This window comes from Symphalangus syndactylus, chromosome 13 (assembly GCF_028878055.3).
Source record: "Symphalangus syndactylus isolate Jambi chromosome 13, NHGRI_mSymSyn1-v2.1_pri, whole genome shotgun sequence".
Lineage (NCBI taxonomy): Eukaryota > Metazoa > Chordata > Mammalia > Primates > Hylobatidae > Symphalangus > Symphalangus syndactylus.
The window spans coordinates 116,042,587-116,070,469 of record NC_072435.2 but is presented as its reverse complement, the minus strand read 5'-3'; the positions used below and the strand labels follow the sequence as shown (position 1 = coordinate 116,070,469).

The following is a 27,883-nucleotide window of genomic DNA, read 5'->3' as shown; positions in this document are numbered from 1 at the left end:
AATGACCCTTTTTAAGTTCAGACCTAAGAAGAGTCAGCCCCCTAATACTGCAGAGGCTACCTGCTCACCCTCATCTGTGTCTCTGCTACGACACAAACTGGAATGCTTTTATGTTGGAATGGTAAGAAATGCCTTGTGTGGGTGGCTCCCCAGTCCCCAGTCCAGGGGATGCTGAAAAACTGTGGGGCAGAGTAGGGGACACAAACAGGAAAAAGCAAGTTTGTTTCTAGTGTTATGCTCACAGGAGGGCAGGATATACCTGCTGAGCGTTCCCAGAAGGTCCCCAAGGAAACCATTACTGTAAGTCTCTCACTTTCTTCTCTGCCTGGTGGTTGGGGTAGGGGGAGGGAAGGAGGGCTAACAAGAGGGGGATGGGCACCCTTCCAGGGGTCAGAGTTATGATGTCCAGGAATAAAAGGTGTTGAATTCAGCATGGAATGTGAAGATGAACAGCAAAGGGCTTGTCAACATGGGTTGTCACTACATTACACCGGATGGATTAAGGTAGGGATGGGGGAAGGAATAGAAGGTGAGTTGGGAGGGAGGGTTTTGTGTGGCACTGAGACCCCCAGCAGGGATGGGGAGAAGGGGTGTTGGCCGCCTAAGCTTCCTGCTTTGACCCTTTTTTGGCCTTGGTTTCAGCTGGGGAAGTGAGGGGTCCTAAGGCTTGGATATGGAGAGGTGGGGATATAGAGAGGTGGGGGATAAGGAGAGGTGGGGATATGGAGAGGTGGGGGATAAGGAGAGGTGGGGATATGGAGAGGTGGGGATAAGGAGAGGTGGGGATATGGAGAGGTGGGGGATATGGAGAGGTGGGGATATGGAGAGGTGGGGATAAGGAGAGGTGGGGATATGGAGAGGTGGGGATATGGAGAGGTGGGGGATAAGGAGAGGTGGGGATAAGGAGAGATGGGGATAAGGAGAGGTGGGGGATAAGGAGAGGTGGGGATATGGATAGATGGGGATATGGAGAGGTGGGGATATGGAGAGGTGGGGGATAAGGAGAGGTGCGGATAAGGAGAGATGGGGATATGGAGAGGTGGGGGATATGGAGAGGTGGGGATATGGAGAGGTGGGGATAAGGAGAGGTGGGGATATGGAGAGGTGGGGATATGGAGAGGTGGGGATAAGGAGAGATGGGGATATAGAGAGGTGGGGATAAGGAGAGGTGGGGATAAGGAGAGATGGGGATATAGAGAGGTGGGGATAAGGAGAGGTGGGGATAAGGAGAGGTGCGGATAAGGAGAGATGGGGATATGGAGAGGTGGGGATATGGAGAGGTGGGGATATGGAGAGGTGGGGATATGGAGAGGTGGGGATAAGGAGAGATGGGGATATAGAGAGGTGGGGATAAGGAGAGGTGGGGATAAGGAGAGATGGGGATATAGAGAGGTGGGGATAAGGAGAGGTGGGGATAAGGAGAGATGGGGATATAGAGAGGTGGGGATAAGGAGAGGTGGGGATAAGGAGAGGTGCGGATAAGGAGAGATGGGGATATGGAGAGGTGGGGATATGGATAGATGGGGATATGGAGAGGTGGGGGATAAGGAGAGGTGCGGATAAGGAGAGATGGGGATATGGAGAGGTGGGGATAAGGAGAGGTGGGGATAAGGAGAGATGGGGATATAGAGAGGTGGGGATAAGGAGAGGTGGGGATAAGGAGAGGTGGGGATATGGAGAGGTGGGGATATGGAGAGGTGGGGATAAGGAGAGATGGGGATATGGAGAGGTGGGGGATAAGGAGAGGTGCGGATAAGGAGAGATGGGGATATGGAGAGGTGGGGATAAGGAGAGGTGGGGATAAGGAGAGATGGGGATATAGAGAGGTGGGGATAAGGAGAGGTGCGGATAAGGAGAGATGGGGATATGGAGAGGTGGGGATAAGGAGAGGTGGGGATAAGGAGAGATGGGGATATAGAGAGGTGGGGATAAGGAGAGGTGCGGATAAGGAGAGATGGGGATATGGAGAGGTGGGGATAAGGAGAGGTGGGGATAAGGAGAGATGGGGATATGGAGAGGTGGGGATAAGGAGAGGTGCGGATAAGGAGAGATGGGGATATGGAGAGGTGGGGATAAGGAGAGGTGGGGATAAGGAGAGGTGGGGATATGGAGAGGTGGGGATATGGAGAGGTGGGGATATGGAGAGGTGGGGATATAGAGAGGTGGGGGATATGGAGAGGTGGGGGATATGGAGAGGTGGGGATATGGAGAGATGGGGATATGGAGAGGTGGGGATAAGGAGAGGTGGGGATATGGAGAGGTGGGGGATATGGAGAGGTGGGGATATAGAGAGGTGGGGATATGGAGAGGTGGGGATATGGAGAGATGGGGATATGGAGAGGTGGGGATAAGGAGAGGTGGGGATATGGAGAGGTGGGGATAAGGAGAGGTGGGGATATGGAGAGGTGGGGATAAGGAGAGGTGGGGATAAGGAGAGGTGGGGATATGGAGAGGTGGGGATAAGGAGAGGTGGGGATATGGAGAGATGGGGATATGGAGAGGTGGGGGATAAGGAGAGGTGGGAATATGGAGAGGTGGGGATATGGAGAGGTGGGGATATGGAGAGATGGGGATATGGAGAGGTGGGGATAAGGAGAGGTGGGGATATGGAGAGGTGGGGATAAGGAGAGGTGGGGATATGGAGAGGTGGGGATAAGGAGAGGTGGGGATAAGGAGAGGTGGGGATATGGAGAGGTGGGGATAAGGAGAGGTGGGGATATGGAGAGATGGGGATATGGAGAGGTGGGGGATAAGGAGAGGTGGGAATATGGAGAGGTGGGGATATGGAGAGGTGGGGGATAAGGAGAGGTGGGGATATGGAGAGGTGGGGATATGGAGAGGTGGGGGATAAGGAGAGGTGGGAATATGGAGAGCTGGGGATAAGGAGAGGTGGGGATATGGAGAGGTGGGGATATGGAGAGGTGGGGGATAAGGAGAGGTGGGGATATGGAGAGGTGGGGGATAAGGAGAGGTGGGAATATGGAGAGCTGGGGATATGGAGAGGTGGGGATATGGAGAGATGGGGATATGGAGAGGTGGGGGATAAGGAGAGGTGGGGATATGGAGAGGTGGGGATATGGAGAGGTGGGGATAAGGAGAGGTGGGGATAAGGAGAGGTGGGGATATGGAGAGATGGGGATATGGAGAGGTGGGGATAAGGAGAGGTGGGGATAAGGAGAGGTGGGGATATGGAGAGGTGGGGATATGGAGAGGTGGGGATAAGGAGAGGTGGGGATATGGAGAGGTGGGGATAAGGAGAGGTGGGGATAAGGAGAGGTGGGGATATGGAGAGATGGGGATATGGAGAGGTGGGGATATGGAGAGGTGGGGATATGGAGAGATGGGGATATGGAGAGGTGGGGATATGGAGAGGTGGGGATAAGGAGAGTGGCCCCGCAGCTCCCCTGGCGAACCAGTATACTTTCTCAGGGTTGTTCCCAGGCTGGAGGGAGGGAATTTTAGGGGTACGTGAGGTGACTCCCAGGAGCCTTGGGTGCAAGTACTGGGGGATCCCAGAGACCCAGAAGATGGGGGTAGAAAGGAAGGTGTTTGCCTTCATGGGGAGTAGCCTCAAAATAAGAGGGACTGAGGGAAGTCATTCCAAATGCAGTGGGTAGGTAGTTTAGGCTCTTCCAATCAGATGGGGTGGAGCTTAGACCTCTGCAAAAGAAGGGGGTCATTCGGAGGGGACGGTGCACAGCTGAGGCGTTGGGCTCCTAAACTGGAAACAGGAGGCTCTAAGAGGCACTGCCTTTTCCTCCAGCCTCGGTGTGGTAGGGGTGGTGAGCGTCTGGAACCGGGTTTCCCGAATCAGGACAGGAGTCTGAATGGATCTCACAAAAACCGGCCAGGGAAGGAGAGAAACAGGGGAGACTCCTCACACCAGGGGTGGGGGTGGCGGCAAACTGGCAACCCGGGCTTGGGGCGCGGGATTTTCTCAACACACCATAGGGTCCACTAATGTGGACGACAGGGATTTGGGGAAACTAAGGGGGACTCTCACTTTGGACACCAAGGGCTGAGGACGGATTGGGGAAGAGGATACGGTTTCTACTGGGGTGCTGATGGAGGTTCCCCACTTGGGACGCGAGGCACTAAGTGGGTCCCCCAAACTGGATATGGGATCCTGGGAACGGAGCGAGGGCTCTAAATTAGAGCCCTGGGGTGGGGGTGGGGGGCTCTAAATTAGGTTGGGAGGAAATTGGGGGCTCTGAGGGCGGCTTCTCGCTCCGACTGGGGAAATGGAGCGTGTGGGGACTGGGGAGCACTGGGGCTATCTCCCGCCCGACCCGAGGAGATTGGACTTCTCTTCAATTCTGGACAGCAGGGACCTGAGAGGGAAGACTGGGGGGGGTTCCCGATCCGGAACCGAGCTACCTTGAAGGCACCGGGAAGCGCTTCATTCCGGGAGGGCGTTCCCGCGGACGGGCCCCCGCGCCGGGGTGGGTGGGGGCTGCGGCCGCGCCCTGGTCCCGGCCCGCACCGGGATTCGGGGTCTCGCTCGGCCCCGGAGACCCGGGAGCCCCGCAGGAAGGGGGGTCCCGGCGCCGCCGCCGCCTCCGCGGGCGCCCGGGCGCGCGGGCGAGCGCGGGGCTTTATGCGCGCAGGGCGGCGGGGGGAGGAGCCGGCAGGTCGGCCCCCGGCGGGCCCTCCCCTCGGCCGTCCCCGCCCGCCCGCCCGAGCGGGGTCGGGGGAGGGGGCAGCATGGCCTGTCCGTCCGGCCCCCTTCGCCGCGCTCCTCATCTGCCCCGCGCCGAGCGCCGCCGCCGCCGCCGCCGCCGCCGCTCCGCTGCCCGCGCCGCCCGCGGCTCCCGATGGAGACTGACGCGCCCCAGCCCGGCCTCGCCTCCCCGGACTCGCCGCACGACCCCTGGTACGGCCCGGCCCGGCCTGCTTGGCCCGCGCCCGCCCTGGCCCCGCCAACATGGCCGATCCGGGTCGGGCCGGGCCTCCCCGGGGCCCGGGCCCGCGCCCCCTGCGCCCTGGCGCCCGGCGCTCACGCGGGCCCTTTGTGTCTCTCCTCCTCCCGCAGCAAGATGTTCATCGGGGGACTCAGTTGGCAGACTACGCAGGGTGAGCGAGCCCGGGAGCGCCCGCCGGTCCGGCAGGGCACCCCGGACCCCCCGGCGCCCCGGACCCGGACACCCCAGCCCGGCCCTGCGCCCCTCTGACCCCGGGCGCCCTCGCGCCCTCTTTCGCGCCCCGCCCAGAGACCCCGAGAGCGCAGGGCGATCCGCGAGCGCACCCGGCCCAGCGGGTGGAGGGGAGCAGATGAGGGGTTCAGGGGGTATCGGGGGGTGGGCTGGGCCCCCGGGACCCGCCGGCGGCAGCGCCAACTCTGCTCGCACCTGCGGCTCAAACTTTTGTGAGGCTGCTCCCGGAGCGGCGGGAACCCGGCCAGAGCCGTCCCCCCTCCAGCCCAGCTCGGCCCTCGGCTTCCCGGGGCCCCGGTGGGCGCCAGGAGGCTCAGCGGGAACGGGGCGAGGGCGGTGGGGGGCGGCGACAGTGCAGAGCGCGCGGGCAGCTTGGCGCGGGGGCGGCCGGGCCGCTCCGGGGTCACCGGGGGCAAAGGACGGGGGAGGGGGGAAGGGCCCGGGGCCCGGGCTGGTCCGAAGGCGGGTGTGTGGTTACAGAAGGGCTGCGCGAATACTTCGGCCAGTTCGGGGAGGTGAAGGAGTGTCTGGTGATGCGGGACCCCCTGACCAAGAGATCCAGGTGAGCCCCTCACCCCCTCCTCCTGCTCCCGGCTCGCCCCCCTCCACCCGCCACTCACTGCCTTGTAACCATCTGCCTCTCCCTCACTACGGCGCGCAGGGGTTTCGGCTTCGTCACTTTCATGGACCAGGCGGGGGTGGATAAAGTGCTGGCGCAATCGCGGCACGAGCTCGACTCCAAAACAGTGAGTGGCCCTCGGGGCTTCGGGGGTCCTTCGGGAGAGGGAGGCTGCCGGAGGAGAGGGTCAGGACTCTCCCCAGGGACAGCTGGACGGGGTCCGTGAGGAAGGAGGGAGTTTTTCTGAGTAAGAGGGCTGCCATGCTCTGAAACTTTGTCACTAGAGTTGCGGGGGGAGAGGGAGGAGAAAAATCCCTGGCCTGCCATGAGATGCTACGTCCCCCCTCCCCTAGTCCTGGTAAGGGGAGAGGCAGCCACCACCCTCTCCCTAGAAGTACTAATCATGATGCCTCAGAGCAGAGCTTGGGGTGGGGCTAGGTCCCTCCCCCAGCCCAAATTGGGTGAGTCAGGGTAGCACTGACCCACCCGGTGGCTTCTGTGAACTCTAACTAGTATTTGGCTCTGCAACACCCCCTCTTCATCCAGACCAATGGCAAAGCATCCCTTGAAGCCCCCTCCCTCTCTCCTTCCCTCCTCCCCCGACTTTGGTCAATGAGCTCCTTGCTTTGTGTGGAAGACAGGGACCTGCTTTGCCCACGGAGGGGATTTATGAGAAGGGCTCTAGCTTGCCTGGAAATGACCCTTCGGAAGACTAGATCTTAGGAGAAGCTGCTTGGTTGGCATTCAAACTCATGGAACATTTTGCTGTTGTCCCACAGCTCCTTCGTGTCTTAGACCCTGCAGGGGGCGCTGGCTCCAGGGCAGATGGAAAAGGAGAAAAGTCAGAGGAGGGGGTTACCCCCATGTGATGGGGGTGTCTGTCTGCCGGGGGCAGGGATAGTGTGGATGTCTTCTCTCCATGCTTCCCGGCTGTCCCCCAGCCTTGGGCCTCTCTGCTTGGGTCAGTCCCTGGCTCCTGTTTACCTGCAACAATAGCTGCTTGTGCCCAAGAATTTGTCAAATTACCGCCTGTCCCCAGCTCCTGTTATCTCTGCCCAGTGGCTCCCGCTCCCGCTCGCAGTAATGAGCAAATGAGGCCAGGCCTCAACTTTGCCGGCTCTGAAAGGATCTTCTTGGCGCAGCCTGAGTGACCCAAGCCTGGAAATGGAGAGACAGTGGCCTATTGTTTTTGGTGATTATCTGCCATCAAGCTGCCTGTTCTGCTACCATCCCCTGTCCTCAGAATGCACTGATGGCTTCTGCAGTGCTGAGGAAGCTGAGATTTAGGGGCTGGGGGATGGAGGAGTGGAAGATTGATAAAGGGGAAGAGAATGAGGGAGGAAGGAGGGTGAGATGAGTATCCTTAGGAGATGGGGCCGAAAAGGGCCAGGGCTTTGTCTGTGTTTGGCGTCCTCCAGCCTGGGAAAGGGGGTGGGAGGGAGGTTTACTGTGGGGAGTCTATTTTGAGTTCTGACTTTCACCTTTTATTTACTTGTTGGGTTTTATTTATGTTGCCAGCTGTGAGTCACAGTGGAGGTGGGGTGTGTCAGGGATGGGGTGTGCGTGGGTCTGTGGGAGTGTGGCTTGGGTACCATCTCCCCATCGGGGTCTGTGTAGGGGGACTGTGTGTGGTGCTCTGGTGGCTGGGGCGGCTGCTTCTGGGAGAAATAGAAGGATGGACATGTCCGTGGAGGTGTGGAATTGAAACTTCAGGCGGGAGAAATGGGCAGTTGTGATTTTTCCCTGGAGCCCAGTGGGACTTGGCAGGAGAGGAGGCATTGCCCTAGTGTGGATTTTGGAGGTTCCCTCTCTGTGGACAGATTCCAGTGGGGGAGCCTGTAGGAGGCTAGTTCCTGGTCTGTGCCATTCAGAGAGAAGCCAGAGCCAGCTGCCTAGAACGAGGCTGAGTTTTGAACAGAAGGAACTTTGGGAAAAGATAGATCTTCCCTGCGATTGGCTGGTGAACTTATGAATGACATCCACCCATGTGGGTGTCAAAAAGCTCTGGCCTGACCTGGCCCCGTAGGCCCTGCATGGATCACAGCGTCTCATGCCCTGTCTTTTGCTGTTTGTCAAACAGCTATAGTACCCAGGAGTACACCCAGATGCATCTTGATTTTTCCCTCTGGTTGTTCACAGCCAAGGGCAAAGGTGGCCTGCTGGTAATAGCACCTTTGTTTGTGCAATGAAAGGCAGTTCACAAAGGGCCGCTTTCACCCGCGTTATCTCATCTGATTCCCCGCAGCTGCCCCTGGGAAAAGCGGGTGTGATTGTCCCCACTTTGCAGATGAAGGAACTGAGGCTCAGAGAGTTCCAGTGCATTACCAAGATCACAGGCTTGGCAAGAGGCCCAGAGTTTCTAAGTCAAGTCCCATGCCCTTTCACATCACCGAAGACTGCACTCTTCCTTGCCCCAAGCCTAGCTGCATTATCAGGGAGCTGTTTGCTCACAGCCTCAAGGAGAGCTGTTTGATGTTGATAGTACTGGGAAAACAGAACTGAGCCTACTCCTGATGGTTATGAACTCTCAGCTTGTGGCCTTTTGCAGACAAAGAGTATTCCCATTTGCAGGGTTTCCAAAGCCTGAATTGCATACCTTACCTAGATAGGTCATCTGTGTGAAGTCAGTTACGCAAGGAAGGCCCTCAATTTACCTGATACTTGAAGGAATAAGACAGCTTACATTTTCTTGTTTTTGTTTTTGCTGTGAGCTAGACACCATGCCAAGTGCTTTGTATGCATTATCTCCAATAATCTGCTGATGACCCTTTGAGGTGGGTGTTATTATTTGCCCATTTTGCAGGTGAACTTGACCCTGATGTTCAAAGAGGGGAAATAACTTGTCCATGGTCTCACAGCTGGGAAGCAGTGCAAATGGGATTTGAACCCAGCAGTGGGACGTTAGGGTCTAAATGCTTAACTGGCTGGGTGTGGTGGCTCATGCCTGTAATCCCAGCACTTTGGAAGGCTGAGGCGGGCGGCTCACCTGAGGTCAGGAGTTTGAAACCAGCCTGGCCAACATGGTGAAACCCCGTCTCTACTAAAAATACAAAAATTAGCTGGATGTGGTGGTGCACACCTGTAATCCCAGCTACTAGGGAGGCTGAGGCAGGAGAATCACTTGAACCCGAGAGGCAGAGGTTGCAGTGAGCCGAGATTGTGCCACTGCACTCCAGCCTGGGCGAAAGAGTGAGACTCTGTCTGAAAAAAAATAAAAATAAATGCTTAACCACTTTTCTCTCCTCCTAGAGGCTTTTGTGATTTCTGTCACCTTTGTGTCCTGGGAGGAGAGAGGTACTGAGGGCTGAAGGCTGTGTGGTCACTCTTCTAAAAATGCGATAACCAAGACCCCTTCTACCTCTCCCTTTTCTTGTAGATTGACCCCAAGGTGGCCTTCCCTCGACGAGCACAGCCCAAGGTAGGTGTGTCTATGTCTGGGAGGAGCTCTCTTATTATGGGCAATGCTGGGCAGTGTTTTTTCCCAGTATTTCCTGCTCTGGAAGATGCTTCTGGAACATCTGCTTGGAGTGTTTGTGGAATGGGCTGGGCTGGGAAGAGGGGATTCTTGACGTCCTTGCTCTGTGGCCTGAAGACACTACACGTCTTTCCATGTGGGCTCTGGGGTGGACTGGAGAGGGGCTTGTGTGTGTTGGGAGAAAGGGGAGCTACTCAGAGGATTCATCGTCCTGTATTTGAACCCAGTAGAGTTTGGAGCCTGAGTCTAATTCCAACATCATAGACCACAGCCTTGACGCCCAGGCCTCTGGAAGTGAAGTACAGGACAGACTTAGACCCTAAGGCCGTGCTACAGGCAGGCTAGGGAGCTGCCCTTGGGTCCCCCCAGTCACCCTTTGCAGAGGCAGAGGGGACCACAGACTCTGTCACCTGTTGTCTTTCAGTTTAGATGTCTGTGGCTGCTTTCTCAATGCTCTCTTACCCTGCTGCTCTGGCGAGTTCTCCCGGTGAGAGGGGCAAGGTGCGCAGAAAATGGATTTCTGAGCAGTTGAGCGATACAACACTCAAAAAACTTTTGGTGCAGGGCAGGGGCCTAAGAGTCTATTCCAGGCCTCAGAGCAACTAGCCAGGTCTTCCTTTTGAAGCAATTGAATATAGAGGACAGAAGGAGAGACTGATTGCAGAACATGGGGTCAGGACCCCTGAGTTTACTGACTTATCATGGGTCCTAGGACGAGGTCCCTCTCCAGGAGAGCTCGGTTTCCTGCATTGCCAGGTGGAACTAGAGCTCTTTAAGATTCCGGGCCAGTGAATTCCATCAAGGCCCCCAACTCCTGCCAGGGCTGAAGGAGAGGAAGAGTTTTGGGAGACAGGAAAGGGGCATCTCTAGAAGGGTCCAGTAGAGGGCCTGAAAGCAATTATGGAGCAGGTATTCGAAGGAAGCCGCACCAGGGAGCACATGGTCGGAATTGGGTTAATTCCATTAAGCAGTTTGGTGACAGAAGGTGCTTTAGTGTTAGGATGGGGCTGGGAATTGCAGCGGATTAGCCATGTGCTCCTGGGGTAATTAGGACCATGTGCTCTTCCTAAAACAGGGCTGGGGCCACGGGGCTGCCAGAGGTTGTGTTGGGAGGAGGCTGATGAGGAAAATGTCGTCATTGAGTTCAGGGAGACTCTGTGATGGACCTTGGGGGATCTCCCAGGAGGGTCAGTGGGGTCTTAGAGTTAGGCTGTGGGTCTGGGTCACTGGCCTGCCCCCTTCCCTGTGTTAGTCCTTAGGGAAGGCATTTTCTGGACATAGTCCCTAGGGAAGGAGGCAGGAAGGAGGCATACTCGAGCCAGCCAGGGTGTGGGTGCACAGCTGCCCATGACAGGCCTAGAGGCGGGGGTCCAAGAGGGAGCTTGAGGGAGGGCCTTTCAAGAGGCTGGGGCCACAGAGAGCTTGTCAGCTGGCATCCTGGCAGGGGGGCTCGAGCCCCTGCTGGTGGCGGTAGGCCACAGGACTCAGATGCCCACTTTCTCATTCCCTCCCCTAACAGATGGTGACTCGAACGAAGAAGATCTTTGTGGGGGGGCTGTCGGTGAACACCACGGTGGAGGATGTGAAGCAATATTTTGAGCAGTTTGGGAAGGTGGGTTTAAACTGGGGGCGCTCGCTGCTGGGGCTGTGAACACGCTGTAGAATGGGGCACTAGCAAGCCGAATCCAGCCAGGTCATTCAATTCCTGCGAAAGATGAGAGTGGGGCTGGATCCTGCTGTGGGGGGAGACCAGGCCAATCTACCTTGCAGCCTCCTGGCTCATCTGTGAGCTTCAGACTCAGGATATCCCTAGGGACAGAGAAGCCACACAGTAGCTGGCCCTGTTGTTGCCCTTCCACTGTATTTTTCTCTTACTTGTCTTCATTCTCACAAGGGAGGCAGTGCTGCCGCAGCCAGTTCAATCAAGTCACCCCGTGGCCCCCTGGGAGTTTGCACCTGTCCAGGCCACGGGCTATTGAACCTTTCCCCACTCCTTCCAGGCGAGGATGATAAGGAGGCAATAAATATGACTCCCAATTGCACTCGGCACCCTATTTGCACAGGTGGGGAGCTTGGAGCAGGAGCTGGGGGGCTGCTGGTCCCCTGGGTATTGGGGGGAACTGATGAGAGCACCCCCCCAATTCCTGATCAAGCCCAGAGGATTGGCTGTGAGCTATAAGGGGCATGGAGCTTTAATTTCTGGGCCTCTGAAGAGGTAGATGTTGTGGCGACATCCAACAATAGGGTGTCCTCTGAAAGGTGGAGAATGTGAACTTTGGGGTCCCATGGGGAGATGGCAGAGAGGGGCGTAGGTTTGACGTCTAGGAGGGAAAGAGGGTTGTTTTGCTTGGGGCCGGGGTCCCTGGTCTTTCTTCTTTTAGGTGAGACAGGCGAGAGGCTGGGTCTCTACTTTCCCATCAAGACACTTCGAGTCACCCCCAGGCAAGCGAAGGGGGACGTGGCCTGGGAAATGGGCCTGGGATTGTGTGTGGGGGGGAGGTGTCCCCTGGCCAGCTGAGGCTGGTGGTGTGGGGGACCAGAGGCCTTGGCTTTCGTGCCTCGGTGGGCACCTGGGTCCGGGACGGAGGGCAGGTCGGGCGGGCCCGGGCCCCAGAGGGTAGGGCGCTCCTGGGAAGCAGCAGGCCCGGCTCGGCTGCGGCAGGGTGTCTTTGTGTCTGAGCGCGGAGCATTAGAGCTCGCACTAATCTGATCCAGCAGCTGTGATTGGAGGCCGCCTGCCCCCGGGGCCGGCGTTGCCATGGCAACCGGGCCCCAGGAGAAGCCGTCAGCGGCCGCGTCTTTTGTTCGGGCCTAAATCGGCGTTGGCATGTGAAACCGGCCCGGGGAGGCCAGGGGGAGCCGGAGAATAGGCTGCCAGGGAGCGAGGGGGACAGCCGGGAATGCCAAGGGCCCCGCGGCGGGGGGCCCCCCGCCCGGATTGAGGGGCCGCCGCCGAGGGGGGAACAATGGTCAGCCGCCATGGCTGCCACTCAGGCTTAGCGGCCGCCGAACTTGGCGGCTTGGCTCCCACTGGTCAGCAGGCCTCGGCCGCCTCCCCTCCCCCCGCCCGATCCCCCCTGCCCTCGGGTTCCCATGGAGACCAAAGCCTATTAAGGACACTGGGCCGGGAGCTTCCCTCCCCTCAGCTGGCCCCAGGAGGGGACACCGGTGGGGGTAACCTGGACCCCCAGCCATCTTCCTTGCCCCCTGCCCTGGCCTCAACCCCACCGTCCCACTAGGGGCCTCTCCAGCCAAGGCCCAGGTTGAAGGGTGCAGTGGGGCCAGGGATGGTGGCCTTCCTTGCAGGGTTGGGTGGAGGAAGGTGTGAAAAGTTGTGGATTTGGGCTGAAGCCATTTGTGGGTCAGGCAAGGACTCCGAGCTGTAGGATTGGGGGGAGGGTGTGGCTGGTTCGTTCATTCATTCATTCATTCATTCAAAAAATGATTGAGCTCCAGTCAAGGTGCTCAGCAGGATGGTGGTCATGGCCCTAAATGACACAGACGCTGTCCTCATGCAACCTTCAAGCCAGTAGTATCTGGCTGCTCTCTCCCCAGCTTTGCCACATACCCCCCGTGTAACTATGGGCAAGTCCTTCCCTTGTAAAGATAACAATAATAGCTATTATTTATTAGGCACTTACTGTATCCCGGGTGCTGTGAGTTAAGAGTGTTACATGCACTGTCTCACTAAATCCTCTCATAGCCAGGCTCGGTGGTGCACACCTGCAGTCCCAGCTACTAAGGAGGGTGAGATGGGAGGATTGTTTGAGCCTGGGAGTTCAAGACTAGCCTAGGCAATATAGCGAGAACCCTTTTCAAAAAAAAAAAAAAAGGTGTCTTTCATTTAACTTCAACCTGTGAGATAGATACTGTTATGCCTGTTTCACAGATGAGGAACCAAAAGCCAGAGAAACATCAAGTCACCTGCCCAAGGTTACCCAACCAGCAAATGCAGGATCCAGGATTCCAACTCAGGCCCGTCCTACCCAAAGCCTGTGCTTTGATCACAATCCTTTCTGAGTTTCTGTTTTTCATTGGTTAAGTGAGGGGTGGGGAAGATGTGCTGAACCTGAAATGATTGTCCCATTCGGGTGGTCCAGCTGATTTGGGATTGGGACTCAGAGTGGGTCCATAGGATGGGAGTGAGAGTGCCACTCTGCTGCATGGGCCCCAGTACAGGCAGCTCTCTGAGAAGAGAGATGTCATGAGATTCTCCAGGGACCTTGTTGCCTCCTAGCTCAGTGGGGTCCTGGTTCTCCCAGAGGCAGTCAGAGGCCCACTGTAGCTTGATGCCTAAGGAGAGCTGAAGGATCACTGTAGTTCAGGGTCTTTAATGAGGCAGGGGAGGGCCTTTAGAAGGTGGATGATGGGGTCAGGCGTGGTGGCTCACGCCTGTAATCCCAGCACTTTGGGAAGCTGAGGCAGGTGGATCACTTGAGGCCAGGAGTTCGAGACCAGCCTGGCCAACATGGTGAAACCCCGTCTCTACTAAAATACAAAAATTAGCCAGGAGTGGTGGCATGCACCTGTAATCCCAGCTACTCGGGAGGCTGAGGCAGGAGAATTGCTTAAACCTGGGAGGCAGGGGCTGCAGTTAGCTGAGATCTCGCCACAGAACTCCAGCCTGGGTGACAGAGTGAGACTCTGTCTCCAAAAAAAAGAAGGTGGTGGATGATGGGCCTGGAAGTAGAGGGAAGGAGAGTAGGGAAGAGGCTGGTTTCCCATGGCTTGATGGCTTGAGAAAAGTTTTGTGTGTGTGTGTGTGTTTTTTTAATCCTTTGGATGTCTGCTCATCTGGGGGAGGGTTGGGGCCCGGAGTAGGATTGGGTTGGGTATCAGAGGCAGCCCCTGATTTATATACCAAAGGTGACTCAGACCTTAGCTAAGAAAGAGGGCAAGGAGGAGGCACCAGATGCAGACAAAAGAAAGGTGGCACCAAGGCCTTTGGTGACCGTATATCCAAGGGGTACCTAGAGGAAGTAACAGGAGAGGATGGATGATGTAGATCCTCCCCATTCCCCAGTCTCCTTCCCCTCCCCCAGTCAGTGGGAGGCAAAGCAGCCCAGGCACTGAACTCTACTTGCTTTAATTACAGCCTCTAGCAAAAGGAAACCTCAATTAGAGGAAAAGATATGTAGCCAGAGAGGGGAGTCCAGTCTGGTTGCTGTCCTCCTGGCCTTTTACAGAAAGGGATGAGGCTTTTGCTTCCCCATCTTGTCATTTTCCTCCCTCCCATATTTCCTTCTCTAGTATCTTCTCTGTGCCTCCCCAGCTTGGTCAAGGTCTTGCTGTTTGATCTTGGGCAGGCAACTTCACCTCTCTGAGCCTGTTTTCTTATCTACACCATGGGGATCTTACCATGCAGGGAATGTTGGGAGGACGATGGAGCTTAATAAATGCAGGCTGGTCCACTGGGATGATGGTGATTGAAAAGGGTTTTCAGTGGGGTTGCAGAAGGAAAGTTGTCCCCTGTGCAGGGAGCAGGTTGAAGGTCAAGCCTGGAGTGGGCAAGAGGGCAGTGGGTTGCCAGAGCCCCTGTTCCTTGGTGGTAGTGGGTTCCGCTGGTATCTGCTGGGTCCTCCATGGCGGGCTGTGTTTCAGGTGGACGACGCCATGCTGATGTTTGACAAAACCACCAACCGGCACCGAGGTGAGTGTGGCCCCCTCCCCCTTCCCAGGCTGGGCCCCGTGGTCAGCCAGGGGACTGCAGGTCACAGCTGCCCTTTCATCTCGCCTCCTGACATCCTATCCCCCAGGATCTGCGTCCTCTCCCGGGCCTGGCCTTACAGAAGGCTTTTGTCCCACCATTTCCTGTGCTAGAAACTTGCCGAATTGCAGACACATGAGAGGAACAGAGGAGTACCCACCCCTCCCAGTCCCCGCAACCCACTGAGCCTGCTACCCCCACCCTAGTGGTGTCTGCCTCTGCCCGGGCTTACCTTGTCCCTGGTAACCAGAGCTTAGGCCAGGCCGCCCAGGGTCAGGCTGACTCCATAGCCCCAGGCAGTCACCTCCTGCCCAGCCCCCAGCCCCATTGCCTCTGAACCTGTGATAGTCTGGGCCACACTGTGTGCGTGTGTGCCACCTGGCTGTTTTTCTCCCGAGGGCCTTACCTTCTGAGAAATCCCTTTCCAGCCCCTGGGGCACACCCAGGAGGAGATGGGATTGTTTCTTCAGTTGTTTCAGGACTTTTAGTCTATTTTGGGAGTGGGGTATGTGCTCTGTGTGTGTGTGTGTGTGTGTATTTGTATCTGTGCATAAGGGGGTATCTGTGCCTAAATATCTGTTTGTATCTGGTATGTCAGGGTAACTGCACGTGTAGAGCAGCCCTGAGAGTCTGTGTGATACGGAGGTATCTAGGTGTGTGCATGCGTGAATGTGTGTGTGTCTATGTACATTTGTATGTTTGGACATGTATACCTTTGTGTAAGTTTAAATGAGTGTGCATGTGTATTCCTTCTTCCCTCTTTGGAAAACACCTGAGGACTAGAAAAAGCATGTGGAGTGTATTCTCATCACAGCTCTACCACTTTCTAACTTGCTGTGTGACCTTGGACAAGTTACTTCACTTATCTGAGCCTTATTTTCCTCATCTGTAATCTGGGACTTGAAACCCTGTCTCAGTGGATAGTTCAGAGGATTCCAGGCTGTGAGCAGAGCCTTTCATTAACTCTCACTCGCCAGAGAGAGAGGAGCGGGAATATTGGTATGACCTGGGGTTGAGTTTTGACCCTGCGCTCTGGTTCTGACCTTGCCTTCATCCTTTGTCCAACCTCTAGGGTTCGGGTTTGTCACGTTTGAGAGTGAGGACATCGTGGAGAAAGTGTGTGAAATTCATTTTCATGAAATCAACAACAAAATGGTGAGTTGGGGCCGGGCGCAATGGCTCACGTCCGTAAGCCCAGCACTTTATGGAAGGCTGAGGTGGGCAGATTATGTGAGATCAGGAGTTCAAGACCAGACTGGCCAACACAGTGAAACCCCGTCTCTACTAAAAATACAAAAATTAGCCAGGCGTGGTGGTGCGTGCCTGTAATCCCAGCTACTCGGGAGGCTGAGGCAGGAGAATCGCTTGAACCCGGGAGGTGAAGGTTGCAGTGAGCTGAGATTGTGCCACTGCACTCCAGCCTGGGCAACAGAGTGAGTGAGACTCCGTCTCAAACAAAACAAAACAAAAACAAAAAAAACATGGTGAGTTGGGATTGGATGGAGCGCAGGCACAGAGAAGACGGGCTCCTTGTGGGGCCTGCCAGGGAAGCTCTGAGGTTCTAAAAGCAGGCAGAGGGGCTTCGAGTGAGTGGAGGCAGAGCCAGTTCTTCCAACCCCTGAAAACCTAGACAGGGAGGCAGTGTCACATGGTAGTTAATCGGGCAGATGACCTCCCTTCTCTGAGCCTCAGTTTCCGCATCTGTCAAATGGGACTGGAAAAGCTCCTCCATCATAGTATTGGTGTAAGCATTCATCGAACGATGTCATGCAAAGCCGTTTACACACTCCCCAGCACATAATGAGTGCTCCATCAGTGGTAACCATGAAATTGTTTTCAGCTGGACAGTGAAATTAATAAAATTAATAAAGAGGCTTTCCAGGGAACAAGAGGGCTAATGACTCTACCTCTGTGGGAAAGACTAACCGCCAGGTCTCATTGCAGGTGGAATGTAAGAAAGCTCAGCCAAAGGAGGTGATGTCGCCGACGGGCTCAGCCCGGGGGAGGTCTCGAGTCATGCCCTACGGCATGGACGCCTTCATGCTGGGCATCGGCATGCTGGGTATGCGCGAACCTGCGCCTGCGGCTTCTTTCTGCCGGAACTGCTCCCAGGGCTAGCAGGGGCTGTGTGGGTGTTGCACCTCCTCTGTGGTCTGCCCTCCTCCTGTCTGAGTCATTGGGCAGGAGTGGGGACTAGGGATCCGTCAGGTCTGGCAGTCCTACCCAAGGTGGGGTGGTTTGGTTGGGGGGTGCTGCCCTCTGGTGGTAGCCAGCAGAAAGATCCAACCATATTCATTGGTCCTGTCAATCTGTCCACTCTCTCGTCCATCCATCCCTCCATCTGTCCATTCCTCCATCCATTCATCCATCCAGTACACAGTTATTGAGCAACTCTATATGTCAGACATTATGCCAGGACTGCCACAATGACTTTCTTTGGAGCTTTACAATCTGGCAGGAAAAACAAGTAAGAAGATAGATTTCAGATGCAGAAGTGTAGGGTGCCGAGGGAGTGTGGTCACGGGGAACTTGACCATGACTTGGAGAAGTGAGAAAAGAAGTTACATTTGAGTCTGCGGGTGGAGTAGGAGCCAGTGATGGGGAGGCTGGAGAGACGGGAAGGGGAAAAGTGTTCCAGGCAGAGGGAACAGCATTTGCAAAGGCCCAAAGGCCTTTGGAGGGGCAAAAGGAAGGCTGCCTGGTCTTATTCATTCAAGTAATATTTATTGAGCAACTTCTGAGAAGCGGAACCTACTCTCATGGGGCTCTCCTTCAAGTTGGAGACAGAGTAAAGGGGCACTGTCACTACAGAGTGACTGGAGGCTGTGGGAGGCCCAAGGAGGCACCTAAACCCACCTGGAGGTTGGGGAGACTTCCTGGAGGAGGTGAAGGCTGCCATGAGCCTTGAAAGCTGAGCAGGAGTCAGCTGTGCTTTGGGTCCAAGACTGAGGGTGGTAAATCTGAGTTTGGCCCCCAGGAAGCTCATAGGCTCCCTGGGTAGATGAGGTGTGTACACACAGAAAGAGAACAGTACAAGGGGGTCTTTATGCCAGGCATGGGGGAGTGGCACACAGAGAGGTACTCTGGGAATTCAGAGGAGGGGGCACGGCATGGGCTAGAGGGTCAGAAGTCAGGGAGGCGAGCAGCCTCCAAATAGGGCACAGTCTTCCTTGAAGCTTTTCTTTTTTCTTTAACATGTTATTTGGAAGTAATCCCAAACTCAGAGGAGCTGCAAAAATAAAACAGTACAAAGAACATCCCTATACCCTGTTATCAGATTCACCTGTTCTTAACATTTTGCCCCATTTTGCTTGATCAGTTTTACTCTATGTGTATATATGTGCGTGTGTGTGTGTTTGCAAATATGTATGTACACATGTATACACACAGACTTGTGATTTTTCACTGAATCATTTGAGGGTTAGTTACATGCATTGTGGCCCTTTACCCTTTGATGCTTCCTAAGATTAGGGATATTCTTTCACGTAACCACAGTTTAATTATCAACTTCCTAAGTTTATAATTGATACAATATTTTTATCTAATCTACTTTCTATTTTCCAATTTTATCAATTGACCCAATAATGCTCTTTTTTTTTTTTTTTTGTAGAGACAGGGTCTCACTGTGTTGCCCAGCTGGTCTTGAACTCCTGGCCTCAAGCAATCCTCTCACCTCAGGCTCCCAAAGTGTTGTGGTGGTAGGCATGAGCCACCATGCCCAGCCAGACCCAGTACTGCTCTTTATAGAATATTTTTGTCCTTCAGAACAAGATCCAGGCTAGAATCAGGTATTGTAGTTAGTTGTCCTGTCTCTTTCACCTTGTTTTATTTAGAACATTGAGAAAGTTTTCTTCTAAGGTGATTCATGAGCTGTTTTCACCCTTCATTTAAAAGGTGGAAAAAGAGGTTAGGCGCCTTGGCTCACGCCTGTAATCCCAGCACTTTGGGAGGCTGAGGCAGGTGGATCGCCTGAGGTCGGGAGTTCGAGACCAGCCTGACTAACATGGAGAAACCCTATCTCTACTAAAAATACAAAATTAGCTGAGGGTGGTGGCACATGCCTGTAATCCCAGCTCCTTGGGAGGCTTAGGCAGGAGAATCGCTTGAACCCGGGAGGCAGAGGTTGCAGTGAGCCAAGAGCGCGCCATTGCACTCCAGCCTGTGGAACAAGAGCAAAACTCCATCTCAAAAAAAAAAAAAAAAAAAAAGTGGAAAAAGAAAGAAATTATCTAACAAATAGTGAGATCGGTGGTTAAGAGGCTTGGAGCCAGTCAGATCTGAATTTTAATCTTAATCACACCATTATTGCTAACTATTTGATTTTTCTTTGAGAAGACAGAAAATCAGCACTTAAAGAAATCATGAGTACTTTCTGGCCAGGTGTGGTGGCTCAGGCTTGTAATTCCAGACCAAGGCAGGAGGATCACTTGAGGCTAGGAGTTCGAGACCAGCCTGGGCAACATAGCAAGACCCCATCTCTAAAAAAAATTTAAAAATTAGCCAGGTATAGTAGCACACACCTTGTAGTCACAGCTACTGGGGAGGCTGGGGCAGGAGAATCACTTGAGCCCAGAAGTTTGAGGTTGCAGTGACCTATGATTGTACCACTGTGCACTCCAGCCTGGGCAAAACAGCAAGATCCTGTCTCTAAAAAAGAAAAAAGAAAAAAAATCATGATATAAGTTCAGATAATGATCATCAGTACTAAGAAAAGCCAAGGTGACATGATAGAAATTGTAGCTGATGGGAAGGAGGATGCCTATGGGAAGATGTTTCGGAGTCTTGCACAATGAGAGGGACTCAGGCATGCAGTCATCTGGAAAGAGTGCTCCAGACAAAGGCACCACCATGTGCAAAGGCCCTGAGGTGGGAATGAGCTTGGCAAAGCTGAAAAACAGCAAGGAAGCCAGTGTGACTGGAGCAGAGGGAGGGAGGGGCAGCATGCAGGAGATGAGGACAGGAGGGAAGTAGGAGCCAGAGCTCAAAGAGCATTGGATTATTCTCAGCCAAAAAGTGTCACCTTTCAGAGCCTCAGTTTCCTGTCTGTAAAATGGGGCACCTAACAGTACCTACCTCTAAGGCGAGTTTAACGGGATAATAGTGTGCAGTGTGCTCAGCACAGGGCTTGGTATGAAGAAGGTATTTGGAGGGTATAGCCATTATTCATGATAAAGGAAGGTGAGGGGACATGAGTGGCCCAGTTCCTTCTCCATCATCAGGATCCGCCCTGTGGATGAGATATCTGACACTGCCCCCTTGCCCCATCAGGTTACCCTGGTTTCCAAGCCACAACCTACGCCAGCCGGAGTTATACAGGCCTCGCCCCTGGCTACACCTACCAGTTCCCCGGTAAGTCCTGCTCGGTATCCCTCTGCTGCCAGCATGCCCCTGGTTCCCGGGCAGTCTGACTTCTCAGGGTGGTGTCTAGGGGTGCATGGCTGGGGGTCTGCTTGCTGGAGGCTTGGAAGGAAGGGCATGTCTGAGGAAAGAGGGCCTCTCCCCACCCATCCCCCCAAACCCCTCCCCAGAAGCTGGGGACAGGGGCTCCCAGCGTGGCCCTGCATGGCACTGTTTTCTCCCAGGCCATCCTCTGCCTGCCTCCTGCCTGTCTTTCCTCCCCACCCGACTCCAGGGTTGCCACTTCCACCAGAGAGGGCATTGGGCTTGTAGTGGGGGCCTCTCCGAGGGCCATTGTTGGTTACATCATCACGGACACCTATAACAGCCAGGCTCTAGGCTGAGCTCTTTCAAGTCCAGATAAGGTATTATGCTGAGAGCCTAAATGCTGAAAACCAATTGAAAAGCATTATCATTACCACGCTCATTTATAAGCCAACATAAAGATAACACTAGACCTGAAAGTCAATGTCAGGAAGCCCAGCAAAGTTCCGGACTTCCCATGATGACTATTCAATGCAGTTTTCTTTGAAATAAGAAATACCAAACTTTTGCAAGGCTATTTATTTATTTATTTACTTGGGGGTCTTATGTATTTGGAGGGCCCCTAAGCACTTACATCCTCTGCCCCCAGGGCTGTTCAGCTTGGAGAACTTTGTGTATGGGACGTTGCCTAATTCTCTCAATAATCTCATGGGGGAAGGATGCTTATCCTCATTTTAGAGATGAGGACATAGGCTCAGAGAGGAAGAATGACAAGCTAAGATGAGCCAACTAGGAAGTGGCAGAGCTGGGACTTGAACCCAAGCCTGACCTACCTATTCTAGGGCCGTCGCTTTTCATCAAGCTGCCTCCCCCACAACACACACACACACACACACACACACGAGAAGAAGAGGATTCTGGGAGATGTTTTTGGTAACAATCAAATTGTAAGCCTTTTAGAGACACCCGAGGCTGGACATGGTGACTCATGCCTGTAATCCCAGCACTTTAAGAGCCTGAGGTGAGAGGATGGCTTGAGCCCATGAGTTTGAGATCAGCCTGGGCAACATAGTGAGGCCTTGTCTCTACAAGTTAGCCAGGCATGATGTTGTGCGCCTGTGGTCCCAGCTAGCTACTCAGGAGGCTGAGGTGGGAGGATCGCTTGAGCCCAGGAGGTAGAGTGTGTAGTGAGTTGTGTTCATGCCACTGCATTCCAGCCTGGGCAGCAGAGTGAGACCCTATCTTTTTTTTTTTTTTTTTTTTAATAAAAAGGGCCGGGCGTGGTGGGTCACGCCTGTAATCCCAGCGCTTTGGGAGGCCAAGATGGGCGGATCGCGAGGTCAGGAGATCGAGACCATCCTGGCTAATATGGTGAAACTCAGTCTCTACTAAAAATACAACAAATTATCCGGGCGTGGTGGCGGGCACCTGTAGTCTCAGCTTCTTGGGAGGCTGAGGCAGGAGAATGGCGTGAACCTGGAAGGCGGAGCTTGCAGTGAGCCGAGATCGCACCACTGCACTCCAGACTGGGCGACAGAGTGAGACTCCATCTCAAAAAAAAAAAAAAAAAAAAGAGAGAAAAAAAGAAAAAGAAAAGAAAAGAAACAGAAAAGAAGGAAACAAACACCTGGAATTGTAGCTCCAGCCCTGCCCCGTGCCCAGGGTATAGGTGGCAACTCTGCTCTCTCTCTCTGTCTCTCCTCTGTGTCTGTCTCCTTGCCCTCCCCTGCCTTCTGGGAACTGTGCTCTCCCCCTCCCCAGCTCTTGGGTCCTGTGCATGGCCTGTCTCCTCACCCAGTGTCCCTGTGGGTGCATTTGTCCTCCCTGGGCCATGTCCAAGGGGCCTCCCCTGCTTCTTCCTAAGCTGTTTTACGTTTCATTTTAGAATTCCGTGTAGAGCGGACCCCTCTCCCGAGCGCCCCAGTCCTCCCCGAGCTTACAGGTCAGTCGCTCGGATTTTGTATACCTCTCAGGCCACATGGGGAGAAAGAGAAGGGGCCCAGGGAGCTTCCTGGGGAAAGCTAACGGGATCCTTTTCTCCTGCCCGCCAGCCCTCCGGCTGTGGGGACACAGCAGACTGTGCCTGGGCACTGGCCAGTCTGGGCGGCTACATGGCCCTTAAGGGTGGGGCATAGGGCCAAGCCAAGCAGATGGAGGCAAAGTCACTCATTCATCCATTTGGCAAATATTTATCTAGCACCTCCCGTGTGCCAGGCTCCATGGAGGCTCTGGGATCCCGCAGTGAACAAGCCAGGGTCTCAAACTCATTGCAAAGTGGGCTGTGTGGGGACGTCTGCACACCAGCGTGGGCATACCTGCCCTTGGTGCCAGCCGACTCTTGCCGGGCGGGGGATACAGACTCACTATGCTCAGATCTCATGTTTTTCCAGAGATGCCAGAAACCTGGCTTTTGCTTTCGTATGAATTTTTCCGTTATTTTTCAATGTTGGCAACAGATTCTAAATGTTTAAAACACTGTGAGCCAAATGAAATATTGCCAAGGGCCGAATCCAGCCCTTTGGTGACTTCTGGACAAGTGGGGTGAAGGTGACAGGGGGCTGGTTTCCTGGCTGGAACCTTCACTCGGGCCAGCCAGCTCAGCTGCGGGGCCAGCCTTGAGCCGAGGAGACTGCAAGCACATGGGGTGGGCTGCACGGGGTTTCTCTGTCCAACCTGCTTCTCCCCCGCCCCACCCCCAGACTCTCCCCTCAACCTGGCCATGTGTGGAAGATGTGAGCATGGACCCTGCTTTAGATAAGACCTTCCTTCCAAGGGGTGCTCAGGGTTCCCCCAAAATGGGGGAGAGGAGAAACCTGGAGTGAAGGAACGGGTGGGGAGGAGAACCTTAGAGATGCAGGCGACAGAGGCTCTTCTTTGAAAAGAGGGAGAGTTTGGCCAGTAGTTGTCGGGGTGGAGGGCTGGAAGGAGGTCCTTGTTACTCATTTAAGAACTCTGCGTGCTGGGCATGGTGGCTCACGCCTGTAGTACCAGCACTCTGAGAGGCCAAAGCAGGAGTATCCCTTGAGGCCAGAAGTTCAAGACTAGCCTGGGCAACATGGTAAAACCCTATCTCTACTAAAAAAAAAAAAAAAAAAAACTAGCCAGTTGTGGTGGTGGTGCATGCCTGTAGTCCCAGCTACTTGGGAGGCTGAGGTGGGAGGATCGTCTGAGCCCAAGAGGTGAAGGCTGCAGCGAGCCATGATTGCATCACTGCACTCCAGCCTGGGCAACAGAGCACCATGTGTTACGGACCTACCGTGCACAGGATGCTCTCCCAGACCCTGGGGACAGAGCAGGGATAAGACAGAGGCAGGCCCTGATCTCACAGAACTTGCAATTTAGAGAGGGAAGCAAATACTTATTATATAAATAAGTCATTCTTTACAGTGTGGTGAGCGCATGCTGGGGTTGGCTCCTCTGACCTTATGGAAATGCCTAAATGAGCCAAACAACAGACCTCAGAGCCCAGTCCCTGGCCTTAAAGAAATGACAGAAGAAATGTCCCTTTAGCGATATCTTGGCAGGCAAGGGAGTAGGTACAAGATCAACAGTGCTTGGGCACCTAGGATCTGAACTCTCCTCTAGCCTTGGAGAAAAGGAGACTTGGGTGGTTTTTTCGTGCATTCAATAAATATTCATTGTACCAGACACCACTCCAGGCACTGGGGACACAACAGTGAGTGAGACAGACAAGGTTCCTGTCTTCCCGGAACTGAAATTCCAGAGGAAGGAGACAGCAGTAAACAAGTAAACAGGCTGGGGGTGGTGGCTCATGCCTGTAATCCCAGCACTTTGGGAGGCCACAGCAGGTGGATCACTTGAAGTCAGGAGTTCAAGACCAGCCTGGCCAACATGGTGAAACCCCGTCTCTATTAAAAATACAAAAATTAGCTGGGCGTGGTGGTGGGCGCCTGTAATCCCAGCACTTTGGGAACCTAAGGCAGGCAGATCACCTGAGGTCAGGAGATTGAGACCAGCCTGGCCAACATGGTGAAACCCCATCTCTACTAAAAATACAAAAAAAAATTGGCCAGGCATGATGGTGTACGCCTGTAGTCCCAGCTACTTAGGAGGCTGAGCCAGGAGAATCACTTGAATCTAGGAGGCAGAGGTCGCAGTGAGCCAAGATCATGCCACTGCACTCCAGACTGGGCAACAGAGCTAGACTCTGTCTCAAAAAAAAAAAAAACAAAAATCGAGTAAAACAAGAAAGGCTTACCTGAGTATCCCCAAAGCAAATAAGATATTTTTGAGCTGGATGCTGTGGCTCATGCCTGTAATCCCAACACTTTGAGAGGCCAACACAGGAGGATAGCTTGAGGTCAGGAGCTCAAGACCAGCCTGGACAACATACCAAGACCTTATCTTTTATTTTATTTTATTTTATTTTATTTATTATTATTATTTTTTTGAGATGAAGTTGTGCTCTTGTTGCCCAGGCTGGATTGCAATGGCACGGTCTTGGCTCACCGCAACCTCCGCCTCCTGGGTGCAAGCGATTCTCCTGTCTCAGCCTCCCATGTAGCTGGGATTACAGGCATGCACCACCATGCCTGGCTAATTTTTTGTTGTTGTTTTTTGTTTAGTAGAGATGGGGTTTCTCCATGTTGGTCAGGCTGGACTTGAACTCTCGACTTCAGGTGATCCGCCCACCTTGGCCTCCCAAAGTGCCGGGATCACAGGCGTGAGCCACCACACCCGGCCTTTCCAAGACCCTATCTTTACAAAAAAATTAATTAAAAAAAAAAGATATTTTTGGCGGGTGAGAAGTTCCATGAGGAAATTAAAGCAGGGAAATGTGCTAAGGCATTAGGGTTGGGGACAAGGGGCCGCCTGAGTGGGGGTATTCCGGGAAAGCTTCTTAGAGGAGGTGGCATCTGAGTGAGAAGGAGCCCACTGTATGAAGTTTTTAGGAAAGAGTCACAGTAGGAGGTGCTCACCTCTCAGCCCCAGGAAGCTCCAGGCTCAAGCCATTCAAGCCACTGGGTGTTTTAAGCAGAGGCCCTTTCTAATCCTTCAGCAGTTATTAAACACCTGCTGTGTACAAGGCAAGGTGCTAGGTGCTGCAGAGGTGACGATGATGGCAGACAGCAAACAAGGGGATAGGTGCCTGTGTCTGAAGAGGAGATGGCAAACAAAGAGGCTGGGGGGATTTGGGGGAGGCAGTGGTCATTTCTGGGTGGTCAGGGAGGCCCTTGGGGTGCTCTCAGGAGACAGGGGCGAGGGGAGCAGGACAGGCAGCAGAGGGTGTGGTGCAAAGCTATGGCCTCCGTGGGAGCCCAGCCTCAGCCTGACCCCTGGGGCGCTCTACCTGGGGGCAGCAGGCCTGGGGGCCTGTCCCGTGTCAGTCTATCACTAGCTGTCGTGGGCTGCAAAGAAGGACGTGAGCTCCCAGGCACCTCTGGGCCAAGTGATCCCTGTTTTGCCAAGGGCACCCTGGAGAAGGGGGCAGCTGCGGGCAACCTTCGCAGCTTCTCAGGGTTGGATGCCCTGCCTCCACCCTCCATAAGCTTTGGGTTGTTCAAGCATGTACCCCCAGACCAGGGGAGAAATTGAGGCTCAGCTACTCACTGGGAAGCTGTCCTCTCTCCCACCTTTTTCCATCCATGCCACAGGTCAGAACACAGATGGTGGCCCAAGGTAGCCTTTTCTGCCTTGACCGTGGGGCTACATGGAACCCTCTGAGGTAGGGCCAGGCTGAAGAGGCTCTGCCTAAAAGGTAGAGGCCTCCTTCACCCATCTCTGCCCCTCACCGCCATGCTGATGTGCCCATCCCTTTCCTTTCAGCCATTCCTCTCACGGCCTATGGTCCAATGGCGGCAGCAGCGGCGGCAGCGGCTGTGGTTCGAGGGACAGGTGAGCTCTTCTGAGGTGCAGGAAGAGAGATGAGGGAGCACAGGGAACAGAGAAGTCCAGGGGAGGGGAGGAGGCCACTGCCACCCCTTTGCAGAGGGACACTTGTTCATTCACTCAAGTATCACCTGATTACCTGCTCTGTGCTGGTCATCGTGCCAGCATGGGCGAGCCAGCCCTCAGCAAGACTGACAGGGTCGGCCGGGCGCAGTGGCTCCTGCCTGTAATCCTGGCACTTTGGGAGGCTGAGGTGGGCAGATCACCTGAGGTCAGGAGTTCCAGAGCAGCCTGGCCAACATGGTGACACCCTGTCTCTGCTAAAAATACAAAAATTAGCTGGGCGTGGTGGTGCGCGCCTGTAATCCCAGCTACTCGGGAGGCCAAGGCAGGAGAATCGCTTGAACCCAGGTGGCGGAGGTTGCAATGAGCTGAGATCACGTCACTGCACTCCAGCCTGGGCAACAGAGTGAGACTCCGTCTGTCTCAAAAGAAAAAAAAAAAAAGACTGACAGGGTCTCTGCCTCCAGGGCTTGCAGCCTGGTGGTGGCATCAGGTATTAAAAAGGCAATAATGCTGATGGCTGATGCTGCTGCACTAGGGGGAGTCCGGTACCAGAGGAGCTCCCAGCTGGGGCCTCTAGGAAAGGCGAGGGAAGGCTTCCAAGAGGAAGGGCCTCTTAACTTTGCATTCAAAGGCAAAGAGGAGGAAAAGTGTTTCTGGTTGAGGGAATAGCATATGCAAAGGCTTGGAGGCCAGTGGGTGGGGAGAGTGCGGAAGTGGGGAGTGGAGAACGGAGGCAGGAGGAGCCCGGGTGCTGGGGAGACAGTGGAAATTGCAAGTAGCAGAGGGACGTGGGTCAGAGTTTAGAACATGCATTCAGCTGCTAGGTGGGGAGAGGTTGGGAAGGGGCTCAGGAGGTGAGGCTACTGAGTGGTCAGACGAGATGATGGAGGTCAGGGCTAGGTGTGACTGGGTGGATGGGCGCGGGGAGATCTACAGGAGGTGGGCCCACAGGACTTTCTGAAATGTGGGGGTCCAGGTCAGGGTGGGTGGGACAGGCTTGAGGGGGTGCCGTGGGGTGGCAGAGGGCACCGGGGCTATCACCGTCTTCTTTCTGGGTTGCCAGGCTCTCACCCCTGGACGATGGCTCCCCCTCCAGGTTCGACTCCCAGCCGCACAGGGGGCTTCCTGGGGACCACCAGCCCCGGCCCCATGGCCGAGCTCTACGGGGCGGCCAACCAGGACTCGGGGGTCAGCAGTTACATCAGCGCCGCCAGCCCCGCCCCCAGCACCGGCTTCGGCCACAGTCTTGGGGTGAGTGGCCAGGCCTAGCGGCCTCCACCTCACCCCCGACACCTTGAGAGACCCCCAAGTTGGGGAAGGGAGAGACCTTCTTTGTCTCTGGGGGCAAAAGGAGGGTGAGGGGGGATGAATGGAGAAAGATCACTAAGGAAGAACTGTGGGGGTTATCATTCACTCAGCGGGCACTTAGTTATAGCCTCTGAATGCCAGGCATAGTGGGCTCTAGGTGCAAATGAGACACATGGCATCTCTGCTTACATGGAGGTTTGATTCCAGGGGTGCCCTGGTTTTATCCAGGGTACGGTTTGTGCAGATTCCCTGGCCCTCTGTTGGAGAATCTTTGAGCAGACCTGCAGTGGGGGGCGACGCGGGCAGGCAGACCTGCAGTCGGG

General features: G+C 54.7%; 1 protein-coding gene across 6 annotated transcripts in view; it reads left to right on the top strand.

The window, feature by feature from the left end:
• The first annotated feature begins 4,708 nt into the window (after positions 1 to 4,708).
• Positions 4,709 to 27,883, top strand: part of MSI1 (musashi RNA binding protein 1) — a 29,553-nt gene continuing 6,378 nt past the window's right edge. For 2 of the 6 annotated variants that reach the window (XR_010114974.1, XR_008650177.2), the window contains exons 1-11: positions 4,709 to 4,873; positions 5,033 to 5,073; positions 5,634 to 5,715; positions 5,815 to 5,899; positions 9,149 to 9,190; positions 10,767 to 10,859; positions 14,849 to 14,897; positions 16,027 to 16,109; positions 20,223 to 20,303; positions 26,124 to 26,192; positions 27,316 to 27,503. Coding sequence is in view for 4 of the 6 variants with exons in the window: in XM_055237793.2 (XP_055093768.1) it covers positions 4,815 to 4,873; positions 5,033 to 5,073; positions 5,634 to 5,715; positions 5,815 to 5,899; positions 9,149 to 9,190; positions 10,767 to 10,859; positions 14,849 to 14,897; positions 16,027 to 16,109; positions 16,899 to 17,016; positions 20,223 to 20,303; positions 22,222 to 22,278; positions 26,124 to 26,192; positions 27,316 to 27,503 (1,047 nt within the window). In the remaining 2 variants the exon portion in view is untranslated. Of the gene's footprint in view, positions 4,874 to 5,032; positions 5,074 to 5,633; positions 5,716 to 5,814; positions 5,900 to 9,148; positions 9,191 to 10,766; positions 10,860 to 14,848; positions 14,898 to 16,026; positions 16,110 to 16,898; positions 17,017 to 20,222; positions 20,304 to 22,221; positions 22,279 to 26,123; positions 26,193 to 27,315; positions 27,504 to 27,883 lie in introns of all 6 variants that reach the window. The other 4 variants (XM_055237795.2, XM_055237793.2, XM_055237797.2 and 1 more) reach the window with 4 other exon arrangements.